This window comes from Pavona decussata, unplaced genomic scaffold (assembly GCF_977016875.1).
Source record: "Pavona decussata unplaced genomic scaffold, jaPavDecu1.1 SCAFFOLD_368, whole genome shotgun sequence".
NCBI lineage: Eukaryota > Metazoa > Cnidaria > Anthozoa > Scleractinia > Agariciidae > Pavona > Pavona decussata.
This window is the reverse complement of record NW_028145744.1, coordinates 387,749-406,071: the sequence shown is the minus strand read 5'-3', so window position 1 is coordinate 406,071 and position 18,323 is coordinate 387,749. Positions and strand designations below refer to the sequence as shown.

General features: G+C 37.8%; 2 protein-coding genes across 9 annotated transcripts in view; one reads left to right on the top strand and one right to left on the bottom strand.

Moving 5' to 3' along the window:
• LOC146452470 (hemagglutinin/amebocyte aggregation factor-like) overlaps positions 1 to 8,297 on the bottom strand; it is a 119,272-nt gene extending 110,975 nt beyond the window's left edge. The window contains exons 1-5 of one of the 8 annotated variants that reach the window (XM_085097875.1): positions 7,893 to 8,297; positions 4,888 to 5,071; positions 4,371 to 4,590; positions 3,835 to 3,987; positions 3,134 to 3,206 (exon numbers count right to left, since the gene is read on the bottom strand). In XM_085097875.1, the coding sequence (XP_084954001.1) occupies positions 3,143 to 3,206; positions 3,835 to 3,987; positions 4,371 to 4,590; positions 4,888 to 5,065 (615 nt within the window). In that variant the 5' untranslated portion in view covers positions 5,066 to 5,071; positions 7,893 to 8,297 and the 3' untranslated portion in view covers positions 3,134 to 3,142. Of the gene's footprint in view, positions 1 to 3,133; positions 3,207 to 3,834; positions 3,988 to 4,370; positions 4,591 to 4,887; positions 5,072 to 5,783; positions 6,565 to 7,856 lie in introns of those variants that run through there. The other 7 variants (XM_085097873.1, XM_085097874.1, XM_085097872.1 and 4 more) reach the window with 7 other exon arrangements.
• An 841-nt stretch (positions 8,298 to 9,138) lies between these two features.
• Positions 9,139 to 17,582, top strand: LOC146452469 (uncharacterized). Its single transcript, XM_085097856.1, has 4 exons — positions 9,139 to 9,551; positions 13,583 to 14,048; positions 15,824 to 16,048; positions 16,576 to 17,582. The coding sequence occupies exons 1-4, from the start codon at positions 9,216 to 9,218 to the stop codon at positions 16,776 to 16,778; spliced, it is 1,230 nt and encodes a 409-aa protein (XP_084953982.1). The 5' UTR covers positions 9,139 to 9,215; the 3' UTR covers positions 16,779 to 17,582.
• Positions 17,583 to 18,323: the final 741 nt, after the last annotated feature.

Sequence of the window (18,323 nt, the reverse complement as noted above, 5' to 3'; positions counted from 1 at the left end):
CGACATGACCCGGGAGGGAGGGGGGAAAGGTAATTTCTCGGGATTTTTTTTTTTTGGGGGGGGGGGGGTGGGAGGGTGCATGTGTGGCTCGGCTTTCCAAATGCTAACCCAATTTCAGATCAACATTATGTAATTTTCCGCCACCCATTTTCAGACCTGGTTTCTAGAATCTTTACCCATTTCTGTAAAATCCAAACCCATTTTCACAATTTCAGACCAAAATTGTTAAACAGTATAAAACCATTTTCAGACCAAATTAAAACGGCTCAAAAATCAAACCCTTTGGGGACGCACATAACTATATAGCTTATAAAGGAGGAACTTCCCCCCTCCCCCCACCCCCAGCGATCTACAAGTTGAGTGCGTGGCATATTGTCCATCGTCTTATCTCCAAAATGAAGTCACCACTTTTCCCCATCCCTTCCCCCTTGGTATTTTTGGCAAGAGTGACTCCTGTTCTTGCTGTGACAAACCTTTAACAACAAAATGTTTAGTCATAGTTAATAAAAGGCAATGGTTATGAAGCTTGACAAACTTCTTTGTTATATGTTTTTGTTAGCGTTTTTGGCCTTGGCCGTGCACAAACTACAATAGATTTTGAAATGTGTTGGAGCAACTGACCAATAGAAACGTTCCTGCTAAGATATTCAACTGTGGTGTGAACAGTTAAAACAAAGGATTGTGCACGGTCGCGGCCCTTCCAACTTAAACTGCAGCACCATTGTTTTCATGGCAAAGTTTCATAACCAGTCCTTCAATTAACTATAGTTTACAGGCGCGGATCCAGGATTTTGAAATGGGGGGTGAATTTTTGTAATAATGCAATAGAACCAAAGCCTGGTTGAGGTGTTTGAGGGCTGTGCAGCGACGAGCTCTCAAGGAGCTTATTAACGTTAACTACAAAGAAATTATTCTCAAAAAAAGCAGATAATGGCACAATAACCGTCGTTATAAACAGAGAAAACAAAATCAATGAGGGACAGAAACAATTGGATGATAGAAATAACTATCAGCCACTAGACGAACCAATGGTTAGAGACACATCCCAGAGAGTTAAACACCTCATTAATGCCCTTCACCAAGCAGGGTGCATGGACAAAATGACGGTTAAATGGTTTAACCTAACACCAAATCCGCCTCGAATCCCAGTGTTTTATACCCTCACAAAAATTCACAAACCGACATTAGCCGGAAGACCTATCCTATCTGGGTGTGATGGCCCAACAGAACGCCTATCATCATTCATAGACAAACTACTTCAGTCGATAGCAACAAATACACATTTCATAAGGTTTATTGAAAGCACTAGGGTGCCTAGAAACGCTTTTCTAGTCTCAATGGATGTCACTAGCCTTTACACGAATATCCCATAGGAGGAAGGAATCACTATAGTATGCAACGCATACGAGAACTTTCATGTCAATAACCCTCCTATAGCTACAAATTGCCTCAGAGAAATGCTCAGCCTTATACTGAAGCAGAACTCCTTCCAATTTAACGGGAAAGACTATCTCCAAACACACGGAACTGCCATGGGCACTAAAATGGCAGTAGCTTTTGCCAACATCTTTATGGCATTTATAGAAAAGGAGATCTTAAGGCAGAGCGTTAACAAAGTAACCACTAACGTGGAAAAGATTCATTGACGATGTATTTTGCTTGTGGAATACAAACAAAGAAGAAATAGAAAATTCATTGACCAATCAAATTCGTACCACCCTACCATAAAGTTTACCGCTGAAGTCTCACAATTCGAAACAACATTCTTGGATACAACAGTCTATAAGGGAGAGAGATTCGAGAAAGAATAAATTCTCGACGTGCACACACATTACAAACCTACTGAAACATTTTAGTACACAAACTAACAACAGTTGCCACCCAGCAGGCGTCAAAAAAGGCTTCGTTAAAGGAGAAGCTCTTAGACTTCTGAGGACAAACTCTTCTGAAGTAGTGTTTGAGGAAAACATTAAAAACTTTAAAACACGCCTGGCATCGAGAGGTTATCCTAGTAACCTGGTGGACAAAATCCTCTCCGAAGTTAACTTCGCAGAAAGGAAGAACACTCTTACACAAATTTAAAAACAGAAAGCGCACAAGAAAATTCTACCCTTCGTGACACAATTTCAACCATCACTGCCATGTTTGAAAAATATTCTAATGGACAAATGGCATTTAATACAAAACCAGCCGCTACTAACAGAGATATACAAGGAACTTCCCTTGATATCTTCTAGGAAAGGGAAATCGCTTGTTAAAGCAAAACTACAAAGGCTTTTATCAACACAATGGGTACACAGCGGGAGTCGCATAGGTCTGTCAACCCCATTTAAACAGGCTCAAAATGAATAAATTGATTGGTAGAACCACTTATCGCTTATGCACATTCTCCACCTCAATCAGAGAAATCAGAGAAATCAAATATTATTTCAATATTTGAGGGATAAAAAAAAAGGAAGAAGGGGGCTCAGAAAAAAGGGGGGGGGGGGGGGGTGAAAATTCACCCATTTCACCTCCCCTGGATCCGCGCCTGGTTTAGTAGACTGTTTTGAACTACATGAGGCAGTGAGCAGTTTAGCCACCTTAATTTTCGCGACGAAAATGAAAATTTTGAGTTCAGGACTGGTGGCTCCAATGTAGATTAAATCCTATCCTGTAGTACGAGCTTCCATCATTTTTCCGAATTCGTAGACTTGGATACGTGGTAAATTGACAGACAAACTAGTAAGAAACATTCGTAGAGAGAGGCGGTAGTACATTAAAATCGGACCAAAAAGAAGTGTATACCTTTTTATGTTTCCCGAGGGAGCATTTTTCAGCATAAATGTTTCTTTTATCGTATCCCAGCTAAATTTGGCTGGGCAGTGCAAGGGTCAAATCGATTTGAGCTTTGAACTTAAGATAATACAACAGACAAAAATCGATGCTTTAAACCTTTTTATTGATATCCATTCACCTTACAGCACTATTCAGCAAAGTACGTTTCATGTATTTAGCGTTTCCATTTGTTTGAATATCTTTTATTTCCTATTAAAAAAACGGATTTTAACTGTTTATCCCTTCACCAGTTTAACTGAAAAATACTTCTTCTGCTGTCTGCAGTGTTTAGAAACGTCTTTGCTGGTGCTTGCTTGCAGACAGTTTATCGGCCTTGTCTTCTGCATTTGCGGCTGAACTTGCAGATTTCAAATCTCCAGCGACGATCCCTTGAAGTAACAAAATAAAAGAAACCTTTGGTTAAATATCATCGTTATTTCTCGTAAACTGTTATATTATAAAAGTTGAACATATTTGGACAAAGAAAAGGGGTATGAAATTTGAAATAACCGCCCACTTGCAGCTGTTAATCAAGGAAATTCTATTTAATTATTATGGCTGGCCACAGTGACCTCTGGTTGGTTTTATTTTATGACCCTTGAGTGAAAACCGCTGTAAATCCTAAGTGAAAAAGCAAAAACAAAGTTTGCAAGCTTTTGATACTGCTTTGCCTGTTCCACTTTTATTCGAGTCAATAGAAGTCCTTTTTTATCTCACTGCTTTTTGCTCAACATCATGTTGTTGCGTAGAAGAGAATACAATGAAGATCTTTTTCTTTTTTTTAAAATCTACTGTAAAATAGTTTTGAAATTCCCGGTAGCAAAGAAAAAGAATAAAAAAGTGTTACATTGTTTTGTATTGTATTGTACCATGCTGTATTGTACTGTTTTAACAGTAATGTTTTGTAATATACTGTACTATATTGTACTGCGTTGTGTTGTGCCTGGTGTTGTGTTGTATCGTGTTGCTTTGTGTCACGGTTTTGTGTTGTGTACGCAGAAATCGACGGATACTTACTCATGATAGTTACTATGGTAACTGTGCAGTCCAGCAAGGTAGTATCCCGGTGGTACAGTGTACCTCACTTCCTGATCCCAGTTGTTCTGGTAATTGGTGTTCTTACAGCTGTGTTGAATGTAAGAACTCTTATGGCAACAGCGAATTTTAAACCTGGAAGAAAAGAGAAAAAAAAAAAACATATTAAAATATACAAGCCGCCTGTCAAGTCGCCTGTGTGTATTCCGGTGTCAAAACAAGAGCCTTGCTAATGTAATACAATTAGTACACTGCAGTACAGCCTTGAATTAAATAAATTTTGGTAGACAGTATTTTTCTATGGAATGCATATTTGCAGTTCAGAAGGTGTCTAGATTACTAAAAGTGCAATTTCCGAAGAGGGAAAATTCCTTCTAATTTTAATTTTTCCTCCTATAGAGTTGATACTATCTCCTTTAGTTTAAAAGTGTTCAAGAACAATGATTATCAGAAACAGTCAGAGTAAAAATGTTGTTAGAATGATATATTCGGTAATTTTGTTGACAAGTATCGAGTACCTGCGATCCTTGTAGTGGCCGTGGTACACACTTGCTACTCCCGCGATAAAACCATTACTGTGGCATCTGAAGGTCAACGGCTGGTCGTAATCGTTCGCATAATAACTCCAACTACAGTGTCTCTCACTGTACCTCATCGGTGCATACCCACATTGAAAGTAATGGATACGGTCTTCATGGCAATTCCGGTGTTCGCTGCGCCAAAACCTCACAGACTGCCCTGAAAAGATGATTCGAACATGAATTTTTTCTTCAAGCCGCATTGTTCTAACTCGATGTTTCAAACAAGGCCTTTCTGTTCATATTAAAATATGAACAGAACTTCTTTTACCTGTTCCTCTTTATTATCTGTTAATCGCTCGGTTCGCTATTGTTTTCTGCTATTTTTAACAACAGTTGGATAAGGAAGTGAGTAAATGCTAGCGATTATGTCGGTGGTTTAATCGGATGGAAGTATACAAAAATTGCTAAGAGCGACTGAGTGTGGTGATATCGTCAAAATAATCGATTCCCTTACTGGTTAGGCATTTGGTGGAGAAATATTGATGCCAGGTGTTCGCCCAGGCGACCCCGGCTGGTGTGGACGAGGAGCAACGGCGACGACGACGCCGCCGCCAGCCCTCGGTAGAAGAAAACAGCAGCAGATCCAGCGCCATCATCAACAGCAAAAATTTCGCCAACTTTTTCCCTTCCATTGCAGTCTAAATAAGAACAACAAAAGTGATCCTGTCAAATTCTCGTATAAACGATGTTCAAGCCGTTTCTCTTTTCATGTGAAAACTTGCGGTAGCTATCAAAGAGAATGTGAGTCAGTTTAGTTTTACTTAAACTGAAATGTCCCGTGATTGGCATCATTGACAGCTGAGGAATACAAAAAAGGCGCTGAAAATCCTTGGATTTGAAACGCGAATTCTTAACGCACTATGAACATGGTTGGTACATTATGATCTTGTCCTTTTAGTCTGCAATTTAATACAAACAGGCAATAGATATTGTCTTTAATGTTGACTGAAAACCCTAGATTTTTCTACAAGAATTTTGACAGTCAAAAACTGATTTTTAAGTTGCCCGTTGGACAACGTTACCGAAAAATTTTCACTTGAGAATCTCAACTCGGCTGATCCTTTGAAGGTATTATCTGATCCGGAATATATTTATTGTTGAGACTAAATTTTCACTCGACAATTCCAATCCGGATCCTGCGATACCTGTACGGCGAAAAAATACCGACCTTATTTGCTAAAGAACTTCACGAGTTAATAAGGCGCTTACTAACGCCGGCTTGAAATCGTTGACTTCATCGCTGACTTCAAAAGTCGGAAAAATAAACATAATTAACTTTGTGCTTTTAGGTATAAAATTAAAATATTCTATATAGTTGACCCCACTCCTGTGACTCATTGACATACCCACCTGATAAATTATTGAAAGCTTTTCTGATTATTTTTTTTCGCTTAACGTGAGCTTTAGACAAAAAAGAAAAAAATTCTCGCCAAAAGAAATGATCGAAAGACAACGAAATACTGACAATACCAGAGCGATGTTCTTCAGTAAGCCTTAATCCGCTACGTGTTGTTTAAGATTATCTCAGTAACATGTTACAAACAAGTTGAATTGTTTCAAAGATGACGTTTCTTAGAAAAACCAAAATAGCTGCACTCTTTTTTTCTGCGTTGGCATTGGCTGTAAACTATAAACAATTTTAACAAAGAAACAAAAAGTTGTAAACCACACTGAACAAACACTTCCGGCACGATGCAAAACGATTGAAACACTTGCGTTCGACTCAGGGTTACACTGAAAGTCATCATCAAAACAATAAAAGATGCTGGCAAATTGAAAGATTAGGGACATACACTCAACAAAAACACTGATCAGTAAACAGAATATTTAAACTTCTCAGGTCGTTTGTGTGCCCTTTCAAATACATATTTATCAGTGTAACCTATAAACGATTGATCTGTTTGGATACCTTGCAGAAAGGTCTAAGAAACGCAATTTTATTCCGCAAATTCTATACTGTTGTTGGATTTATGAAAATGCCAGCTTTTTTTGCATTTTTAGCGACATATTTGTCCCTTTGAAAACGAAAGTAAACAATTTCCAAATGTTACTAGATTTTGCGCTGACATTTTGCTGAAAAAATCTGTAGATTTTCTTTAGCACTAAATCCGAATTTCTGAGGCCTTCCGAACAGATATCCACCGAACTGAAATGTTGGGTGGCCCTGAAAGATTTAAGGACCACAAAGTTTTTTTTAACTAGGGAATTGACAAATCATCAACACTGATTCAACGAGTTAGAAGAGTTGCAGTTCCTTTAGAGGATCAGTTAATTCCAGTGTTCAAAGCCGTGCTTATGAAAATTAAGATAGACAAAAAAAGTTCAAAATTCTGCTGTTTTTAGAATTCGAATTTTTCTTCGGTTCCGCTAGATCGTTTCTGGTTCTTTAAAGGCAAATTTGTGTTCGCTGACACGGTTTGATAATTTCAATTCGTTAGCTGAAATTTTCAGTCGCAGAAACTTTTCGGGAATATCATAGCCATTCCCCGACGCGAGGTGCTTTTGATTTTCGGAAAATCATAGCTGGCCTTATTTCGCTTAAAGATATTTTTCGTCTGCTCCAGAATAAAAGGAATTAGTTTTTTCCCATGTTAGAAAAGTTTAGAGTGACAAGAATACTAAAGAAAACGCTAATGTTTCGTCAGAACTAAGTCTGGATTTCTGAGACGATTTACGTCTATTCATGTGTTGGGAATAGTCTTTCCTGAATCACCAGGATCATTGAACTGTTGCGTGCCCCTAATGCGCGACTGAAAGCGGCATAAAATAGTATTACTGCTAAAAGAAGTAAATATATATAGACAAATAAATAAACACCACATTTATTTTTTTGGAAACTCTCTGCGATTGAATGTCAGTCGATTGGTGCGCTGTCCTGTCTGATATTTTTTCATCTATAAGGGAGGAACTTGCTGTACTCCGGCAGCTGTTATGGTGTTGCAAGTAACATGTTTCATGGATGTGCTCATTAGAACTCGCTATCTGATGACCCAATTGATTTAATTCGCCGGGGAGCTGAACCTTCAGATAAATTTCAGTTATTTAATTAATTGGTAAATTTTAACGGATTTCAGTTGCGTAAACTGTGATGGTTAGAGTCCCTGTGGCAGTTTGTATTTCTTTCCCCTGGTTCCTTAACATCGCGCTCATCAAAAGACACTTTCCTCTCGTTCAATCCTCGTCATCACAATTCAGACGATTTCAGTGAGTCGCAGCATTAATTTCCATATTGTTTCATAATCTTTTGACGGAGAAATTGGGTTGCGAATGACTCACAGAGTCGAAACACTTTTTACTATATGAGAGTCAGATTTACTATTGATATTTTATAATGCGCATGCAACAAGCTGTTTTAGGTTGCCCTAACACTAACCTAATTATTTAAATCTTCAAATATTTTCCTCACTTTACAGCTGACTTTACCTGTTTGCTCGTTGTTTTGTTGCGTTATATTCTTACCGTATTTTCTGAGTATATACGCTCCCAATATCTTTTTTTGGAGAAATATGACTCGGCGGTCTTTTCAGCATTTAGTGGTGTTGAAAGTCCTTTCTGATTGCCACAAAACACGAAAAAACGTCTATACTAATTCACCCTGAGGCTATTTTGATGACTAGAGGAAAATTTTGTATCCCGCCTCCCCGGGCCCCTTATAGACCAAAAAAGAATCACATAAAATGAATTATTTTGCAGGAGACAATGGCCAAAAGATAAGATTGTCTTTTTTTTGTCAATTTTCAACTGTGCCTCGCAGACCGCCGTAAAAACAATGATTGAACCGGAGTTTATTAATATATTCAAAAAGAGCGGAAGCTTTACCGGCCGTATTTGCATTTGGCCAGTTTCAGGAGTTTTGTTTTGACGAGCTCCTTAGGCTCCTTAGCCTTACGGCTTAGCTCAAGGGCCCTCGACGAGAACATTTTGACAAAAATGTTGTCTCCCATGTTCGTAGTTCGTTTTGTAGCCTTTTTAAAAAGCTTTATTTGAAATAATATAGATTGATCTGGTCGGACGCTTTAACTTAAAATTTAAGTTGCAGAAAGTTTTAGGAAACGGGATTTTATTCCGGCAGTTGTGAGTTACTAGCTGTTCGGTTGGTTTTAAAGAAATACTAGCCGGCCTTTTTTCGCGTCTTTGTTGACAAATTTTTCCCTTCGAAAACGAAAGGAATTAATTTTCCGGTGTTCGAAATTTTGTGCTGCCATTTTGCGGAAGGAAACTGCAGATTTTTTTCACAATTAAATCCGAATTTCTGTGGCGATCGGTCTGCGAACGCAGACGTATTTCCGGCTGTCGCTTCTCTCTCGGCGAAGAGAAGCGACAGCCGGAAATACGTCTGCGTTCGCAGGCTACTGTTTGTCCACTGTTAGTCTCGTGTTTAAAAACTGTGATAGTTTCAGTAAAACATAAGAGACGCTACTCAGTCACGCAATAAAAGCGGGCCAAACGCACACGCGCTATACATTCATTGCAATTTTAAAGGTGGTAAATGATTACCTTTCAAGATTTGTAGACAAGAACAGAGGCAGTACTGATTTTTGTGAAACTTCACTAAAGTCTCCAGATAATTTTGCATGCAGTTTCGTCGTGTATTCAACTGCTCCAACGTGGAGGTGAAATTTTAAAGTGTTTGATTTTCGCAAGATTTAGCTTTAACAATTTATAAAAATCGAATCTTCATTAATCAGGAGAGTAGTTACCGACGACTGTCTAGGAGTTCTTACATGACCAGAGTATTGGCAGATCGAAAACCGCGTGCGCCGCGCCAAATGCGGTCACGAAATGGCGGCTTTTCCACATCTTACAGCTCAACAGCAGTACGTCTCTTCTTTTGTGAATAACAATCCTTATCCAGTCACCGAAGCAGCCGGCATACCGCCAGCAAACCTTCCACCTCCTCCAGCTACACAGTCAAACAATGCTGAGGTATTTAGTGTGGGAAGAAAGCGAAAAGCATTGGATGATCAACATTTCAACGGTGTTCCATTCAAGCAGCCGGCGCAACAATTCTTTTGCGAAATCTGCAACGTACAGCTTAATTCACTGAGTCAAGCATCACAGCACAAGGAGGGAAAAATTCACAAACTCAATGCAACCAAACGTGACATTTTAAACTCGGTGGGTCTTTAAACTTTGCTGTAATTTTGCTTGTTATTATTTTTTTTTTGCTGTCCCCTGGCCTACAAAAGTTAACAATCTCGCGCACTTGTTTTCAAACCCTGAACTATATTCGGCTGTTTTACTCCGGCATAGAAGGTTTCTGTTGTGTAAATAATTGGACATTTTTCTTTTTTTATGTTTAAGAATTAAATTTAAAATCCCAACTGTTCCCATTTTAGTGAGGCGTTATTGAAATATTTACGTTTGTGGTTTAAATGAGGCTTAAATAAGTAATAATTGAATAAGATAAAACCTTTGTATTTGGTGAGCGTTTAAGACACTAGATTAAGCATATTTCATCAGATAACGTGTTGAAAACCTGTGGCAAAACAAGTCGGAAAAATCCAATTTTGATATGTTATAATATTGCATTTTTAACCAAACAATAATTGTATTTATATATCATAGACAAAAATGTGAATCTGCATGCTTATGTCTGGGTCAATTCCAAAAGCGATCATCCCCCCCCCGGGCAAACCCCCGGGCATTTGACTTTTTTAAAAATGCCTGATCAAATTCCCCTCTATATGGGCCGATTTCTAGGTCAAATGCCCCACTGGTTGGGGCTGAAAAGTCATCGTGTTGGTTTTTTTTTTGTATTCGCTAGCTCTGTTTATATAAAAATCAACGAAATTCATACATTAATAAATATGCATAACATCACATATGAAACTCAACTAACAGAGAGTTTAACGATATATGTACCGATACTCGCTTTTCTTTTATATTAAATGTACATGAAGTTTGCTAATACGTGTGATAACAAGAACAATGATAAAAAACACTTTGTTATGAAACCTAGACATGCCAACAAATCGAGCTTCGAACGCCGAGCAAAGGGAGAACGAAGCTTGAGGGAACTTGGACATACCACTGAAAATGAGAAGCGAAGGGCAATATGTAACCCTGCCATGCCAAAAACAATCTCAGATATATTTGTTGGAACGCTTCTCTATGGTAGTATTAAATGGCTTACTACATTAAAAACTGTTTCACGCAAAATATACGAGTAACTTCTGGCTGTGAATAAAGCATTCCGACAATTTATGCAACCGCTGACAAGCATTTTTTCGACGGGTCAAATGCCCGATGGGTCGGGTTTCTATTCGCGTCAAATGCCCCACTATGTGGAGCCGAACAGGGTTCAAATGCCCGGGGGTTGCCCGGGGGGGGGGATGATCGCGCTTGGAATTGACTGATACATTACGTCTGACAGCTGTTCTGAGACGTTCCTCGTTACCTTGGCCTTATAAATATTGTAAATTAATATGTCTCCTAATATTTGCTTAAATTCGCTGAAGTTTTACTAGAGTGGCCAGCTTGCACAGAATTAACTGTTATTTGTGAGCAGGTTTTGGTAAAGGGATCAACGCTGGGGAGAAAAACATTTCCAGACCATTGCAGTGAGCAGGTCGTTTTCCAGAAACAACTCTTTCATGTAATTTAGTAAACCACCTTATTGTTAGGGTAGTTAAGGACGGTGCCTACTATTGTTACTGCGCATACGTTCTGCGCATCGCGAGATACTCGGGTTTCCTATAGGTGGTGCCTACTAATACAGGAATATTTTTGCGCAGTTTAAATTTATACGGAGAAAGCAGAACTTACCAAATGCTTTTGGTATCTCAAAAGAAAATTGGGGGTAACCATGCGTTTTTCAGAGATAATTAAGCTTCAATTTAGGAAAAAAATCCCATACATTGCTTTATATTTTGGCGTTTTTTAGAGATATTATTGCTTAATTATCTCTGAAAAATGCATGGTTACCCCCAATTTTCTTTTTGGATTCCAATAGGCCTTGCTGAGATCTGCTTTTCCCGCATAGTCATAAATTGCACAAAAATACTTCGGTATTAGTAGGCACCGTCCTTAATTAGTTGTGGTTTTCCAGGTGAAAATGTAATCAGTTGTTCTTTAGATCTAACAGATTCATGAGTAGCTTGCATATTGCTTGTGTTTTATGGAGTATTTTATAATAACCAAGCTTCTTGAGAAAGCCATAGGTGGCTTCAACTTAATGGACATAATAAGTCTATTCCAACAGAATACATATTTCAGTTTCAATCATTGAAGCTGTTTTAAAACTGCTTACTTCTTCTTCGTGACTATACGTTTCAGTTGGTTCTTTTTCCAATTAGCAGAAGATATTCAAATTAGGATAACTACTGTATTTTTATTGTTTGACCACTTAAATCCTCTGTTACAAGAGATAAAGCACTAAATTATAAGAGAAAAATTTTTTCTTATTAGTTTGCCTAAACAAATAAAAATAATAAAGACTAATCTAATGATTATTAATTTTGTGTTGAGAAGAATCACCATATGTGGCTTTCATTATTTTATAATCATTATGATAAGACAAGTGCTTTTTAATAATAATCACTTGTGATGGATTATTGCTGCAGATAATTAATTCAAAATAATTGCCCATCTTTAGAAATAATTGATATGTATAAAGAGATGTTTTCACACTCATTAAATTTTAGGGAGGTGATGTGTGTGAATAGTGTAACAACAGTTAGCAAAGATCTTTGCATGAAAGATGTTGAAAAACTGCGGCTGCTCTCTCCAATTTCTCTAATTTGTACAGCAATATTTTTCAACATTGTATTTGATAGCAAATTCTCAAAATTTCGTATGTATACAGTTGCTTCTTAAACTGGAGCCTAAAACAATTGAGTGAAAAAAGTCATAAAACCGAGGTTTGATCAATTTACAACTTAGTTTATGAACTTAAAGGTTTACTGTGAAAACCAGGAAATTGCAAACTTGAAGGGAACCTTCACTCTGTCAAAAACGTGTTGCTGGAAACAATCTCAAAATTTCAAATTTTGTTTGAACGAGTACAAAGAACATTTTTAGTGTGCAAAAAACATTATTTTATGATTATTTTCTATTTTTGCCTAAAATTTGAATTTCCTGACTGTATGCCATCATTTTGGAATTTATGACATCACATTATAATTATGATTATTATTTGCCATTATTGTACCTTGAGAGATGATTGGGAATACTTATAAGGGTTTCCACATGTACAGGTTTTATTTTACGCTGTACGTGTAAGTAGCTAGTTTCTGAAGGACCAGGTGGAAAACAGGTGTAAGTGATGACTTGGCATTGGAATCTAAATTTTTCTAAATTTGCTGTAATTTGACATGCACACAGACTGGTTTTTGTATCAGAAATGTAGGTTCACACTGTATTTGCATTGTGATTTTAAGAACTTGAATTTGCCCAAGAAACTTATAACTTGAGCCTGTTAACTGGTGCTTGAATTCATTTCCTTTCTTCTCTGTCAACAAAAGAGTTCTACTAACAACTCTAAAGACCCGGAGTAGAGGGATTTTTTGTAGAAATTTGGATTGTAAATGCCAAATTGTCACTTACGTAGGCCTTGTTTTTTACCGCCAGGCCCCTCCACTATTAAGAAATGTGTTAGAGATAAGCACAGTGGAAAACCAACTAAAAGCAGCTATGGCACAGGGATGGTGCAGTAGTGAGAGCACTTGCCTCCCACCAATGTGGTCCCGGTTCGATTTCTGGACTCTGCATCATACAGTGTATGTGGGTTGAGTTTGTTGTTGGTTCTTGTACTTGCTCCGAGAGGTTTTTATGCAGGTACTCTGGTTTTCCCCTCTCCTACGTAACCAACATTTTCAAATTATATGTCCAATCTGGAGAGTCAATCCCATGATTTTTTACAAATTAAACCCTTTCTTTCCTATGAGTGATCAATATGCAATTTCTTCTTTCATTCTCAATACATTGTCAACCAGACAGGTAATGAGATTGAAGAAAATTATCAACTAGGTGATACTGTTCAGTGATGTAACACTAATTTTGTGAACTAACTTTAAAAACAAAATGTGTGGCAGTCAGTCAGGAGAATTAACAGTCAGATCATGGGAGTGAAAGGGTTAATTTAATTTTTAAAAGCTGCTGTGGTAACTGTACCATTTTACGCTAACGAGTCTTGTTCTCTTAACCAGATGGATGATTCAAATCAAGAAATCAATAGCAGCTATGGACTGGATCAAAGTCATCTCCCAGCAATACAGCCCAAAGGTCAAACCAAGCAGATGGGAAACGTCAAAAGGGAGTGCATTGTCTGTCACAAAACATTCAACTCCAAAACACAGGCAGAGCAACATTTTAAGGGCCAGGCACACAAGCGAAAATTACAAGCTTTGTTAGGAAGCAACAAAACAGATGCCTCTATTTCACAAAATATTAATACTCCTCTGTCTACAAAACAGCCAGAGGTAACTATATTGGGACAGCAACAACCACAAGAAACATTATCGTCTGATGCTACTACTACTAATGAAGAAGCTTGTTCATCAGAAAAAATGGTAGCGAATGAACTGTATTGTGAATTTTGTGGTTTGGAAGTGAATTCCAAGATACAGATGGGTATGCATCTCCGGGGAGCAAAGCACAAGAATGCTGTCACTAGTATGGATTAAAATAATGCTTTCTTTTATTAATAGGAATGGTAATTTTGTTGTTGTTTGTGGTAACAATTTATTGTTTCTCTTCATTTTTGTTTTGTTTTTTTACTGGAAAAACAAAATGAATTTTTAGTTTTCACCTTTAGGCCCCAATAGTTACTGAAATGAAAAAAAATTATTCCCCTTACAATATCACACAGGTCATAAGAAATAAGCAACAGACCACCAAAGAAAAACTGTCTTGGTTTTTAAACAAATTTTCACAGCTTGAAACATAAGAAATACCAGTATGTGTAGAGCATTATAAATTTTAAGAATATGCATGATGAGCTTTTGTGAGACCTATACAAAAGAGTTTTCTTAAGTAAACTAATTTTTTTTATATGTGATAATTACTGTAAGCCCTCCTCAAACTTAGTACGATTAACAGTCCCTTGTATCTTGAACCTTGAGTCTTGAGACTCCATTCATGATTCTCAAAAACTTGGAGGATCAAGTGTGGAGTTTGTGTGTAGCCATTATTTATATCCCTATTAGCAGTGTGAGTGGTGAAAGGTAAAGTGATGGTGGACGACGAGTGGACCAAATGAACAGTGCTGAACTCACGGCCTCTGTAACATGAAACAACAACACTGTAGGACCATTAGGGCCAGCAACTTTATCACATGCAGAGTCATACTCACAATTCAATCAATTAATCAATCAATCAATCAATCAATCAATCAATCAATCAATCAATCAATCAATCAATCAATCAATCAAAGACTTAATTACCATGTAAAAAGTAGCTAGCCAAGGGGAAATGAGCCCTCTATTAATTGGGGACACTTAATGAAACAAGGTAATAAGGCAATAATACAAACTATTGCTGCAGCAATAGTGTGGGAGCCACACAAGCATTTGTAACTATGCCAGGGTTATCAGTTATGTCATACTTTACATAATTTTATCCACAGTTAATCCTTCAGGGAGTCACACAAACAGCTGCAACTACGCCAGGGTTATGGTTCATAATTATAACCTTGCTATTTATATGACCATGTAGAGATTGGCATTGTGTATTTTACTACAGTAACTAAGTTTCTTGTCCAAGGAAACAGTGCGGCAATGCAGTGACCAGCCTAGCTTCACACTGTGACCACCCACTCCCTGATCATCACTGTACTACTTGAGACCCTTGCATTTAAAGTTTTAGTAGGTACACTCGATTACAAAAACGTTGACACCTAAAAAGCATAAGCCGTGAACGATGAGACCCAACGGCTTTATGGGTATAAGTGTACTAAATTTATTTGCATTGATAATATTCTATTCTCGTGCGACGGTTGATGACCAAAATTAGTTGCACGTGGTGAATGATGGAAACTGTCCAAGGTTTCCTTAGTGTCCAAGTTGGCCAACAAGGGCCAATTTGAGTGATATACAATTCGCGATTTGCCTAAGTTTAAAACAGGCAATGAACTTAAGCAATATTTGGTAGAAAACTATTTGGAAGAATATGTCAGCACTCTATTTTTTATTGCAAAGAATGAGAATGGTAAATTATTGATTATGAAAATGATCAGGTTATTGTTTAAACACTACCCAAAAATCCGTTGGGGTCTCATCGTTCACGGTTTATGCTTTTTAGTTGTCAACGTTTTTGCAATCGAGTGTATATAATTATATGAGAATAGAGAGCTATCTGTAATGTCCAGGGAATCTGAGGTTGAGAGTGCATTGGAAGGAAAACAGGCAGTTGGATCGTCTAAGTATTGCTTACTTCTGTTTACATTTCAGGAGCAGCTATGCTACCAGTAACCAATTGTGCCAAAAATTCTTCTCCAAATTTGCTTTACTGCGAGGATTGTAATACAAACTTTAATTCCCAGAGTCAGCTAGTGCAACATTTGATGAGTCCAAAACACATAAACAAAGTCAACAGAGCACAAAAGCAACCGACCGCTGGGCAATTTAGAGGAGGGGCGAGAGGGACAGGGCGTGGCCAGGCAAGGGGTAGAGGAGGTATGTACATGTACACAGCTACCTTAATGTCTTCTGTTTTTTATGTGGGTTTTCATTGTTATTTCTGTGTATTGTTGTTAACTCTAGAAGTGACTGTTGAGGTCATTTTTACTATTATGATAGTGCAATTATAGTACTATTGCAATATGAGTGGTACAGCTGTACTTTTGCAACAGTGTTGCATTTTTATTCGCTCAATACCAGAGCATGCTCTGCTATACAGAATGATTACTTTCCTTGGCCTCTTTGAATGCGGATAAGGCTCTGGTAACAACAGTTATTACCAGGCAAACTTTTTGTTTAACTTTTAATGCTCAGGTACTGGTTTCATGGCAACGAACAACAAATGATGGGCAGGGAACAAGGGACGTATTTTTGAGTAACAGGAAAAGGACTTCAGATTATTTGATGACCATTGAAACTATCAATAATTGAGAAGACTATTGCAATAGTTATAAATAAACATTTATTCATTGTGAGAAACTCACACAGAAAACTTCAACTCACTGTAGAATTTTATGTTTTAGTGTCAAGAGGTGGTTCAATGAACAGAGGTAGAGGACGTGCAATAATTCATACACCGCCAATCTCAGCAAGTTTTGTGAAACCCACCAGTAACTTAACAAATATAAATAACCAGGGTTACCACTTCTACCCACCAGGACAAGCAGCTAATTATACTCAAAATTTTACTGTACAGAATCCAGCTTTTCAACCGTCTTTTGTGTAAATAATAAATGTTTTGAAGGAAAAGTGTTTGTAAAGTAACATCTGCGGAGACCCAGCAGCAGATAGTTGAGTCAGGAAGATAGGGACTCGCTCATTCGTTCTAGTTAACTTATCTGTTTTGACCTCCTCCTGATCCAACTGTCTGTCCCTGGGTCTTTAAGGATGGTAAAGTGAAGGCCTGTCCTTGAATCTGGAGCTTCTCTTACTTGGGTTTACAATGTAATTTGCTCATCTACATGGATTGACCTAATACTTCCATGGGGATTAGCTCATGACTTTTGCGAGAAACAAGACAGAAGAGAACGTCTGATGCTCAGTTGACTTCTTTTGTTGCAGCTCAAACATGCAATAAAAGGAACGTTCACAATGCAATTGAAGGGGTGCCTGGAAAAAAGCCCTAAGTGACTTCTGCTAAATTGTTAGATTCTCCTTCCAAATTGCCTTGTATTTGCTTGTGAAACAAGAGGAGAATTTGACCTTACATTTAGATCAAAATCACTTAGGGCCTTATTCCGTGCACCCCTTCAATTTAGTTGCTTCAGTTATAAAGAAAAAGTTACATGTCGTGAATTGATTGTTAATTCTTTGAATACTAGCCTTCACCCCTAAAATACAAACATGAAAACCAGTTGTCTAAGATGACAAACAGTCTTTCTGCGATAATAAACAAAATTAATTTGGATTTTACGGAAATCTCAATTGTGCCCGTTTTCCATCAAGCCCCTGTGTTACTCCATAGTTGCCTGGTTTTTGAGTAGTACTGTGCATCTTTGGAACAATTTTTTTCAAGTCGTGAGAAAAGCAATATACAGCAGGCACTGCCTAAACTTTTGACCCTGCATGAACAAAACCGCCAGCTACCCAGGCTATGCAAGTTAATGACTGTGCTGAAGGTCTGTTTGCTGTGATGTCTGAAAATCCAAATAACAGTGACAGCGACAAAAACATTCCCAGAAAATATATATACATGTTTTCTCATCGACTTCGTGACTATTCCAACTGTTCAACTTGTGAAATGTGGCCAAATTATCCACTGGAATGGTGTTCCAGTACAGGAAAAAAAAAAAACACGAAAATACACCATCTATTAAAACTCAGAATTTGGACATTATGCATTGTAATTTTGCAGGACATCAAAATCATAAATGTACTAAAAAAAGAGCCATTGGTTTCCTCATAAACGGTTTGTTCTTATTGTCATCACTGTTGTGTTTTGTCCTACTCAAGTTTCAACAGCTGGCCCCAGGACGGTAACAGTAAAACTAAATGAACAAGAAGCACTCAGTGGAAAAAGTATTTTATTCAGCAGTCTTAAAGTGCTTTTTTACAAAGACAAAATACAGTGTTCATAACTTAAATCTTCAGGACAAATCCCTCTTAGTTGAAGAAAACATGAGCATTAAACTGCAGGTTTTGCACCTATCATCGGTTATCCCATGGACAGGGGGTGCCCTGGGCTAAGTAGACATTTTTATGGGGACTTGTACAGAGATTTGATTGCCCAGTAAAGGGGCGGGGGGGGGGGGGTGGGAGAGGGAGGTTTGTT

Bases quoted from the DNA above. Each gene is read 5' to 3' on its own strand.
- LOC146452469 (XM_085097856.1), top strand. From the start codon at position 9,216: ATGGCGGCTTTTCCACATCTTACAGCTCAACAGCAGTACGTCTCTTCT. The intron at 14,049-15,823 runs GTATGGATTAAA...TTTACATTTCAG, and splicing joins GCACAAGAATGCTGTCACTA to GAGCAGCTATGCTACCAGTA. The intron at 16,049-16,575 runs GTATGTACATGT...TTTATGTTTTAG, and splicing joins CCAGGCAAGGGGTAGAGGAG to TGTCAAGAGGTGGTTCAATG.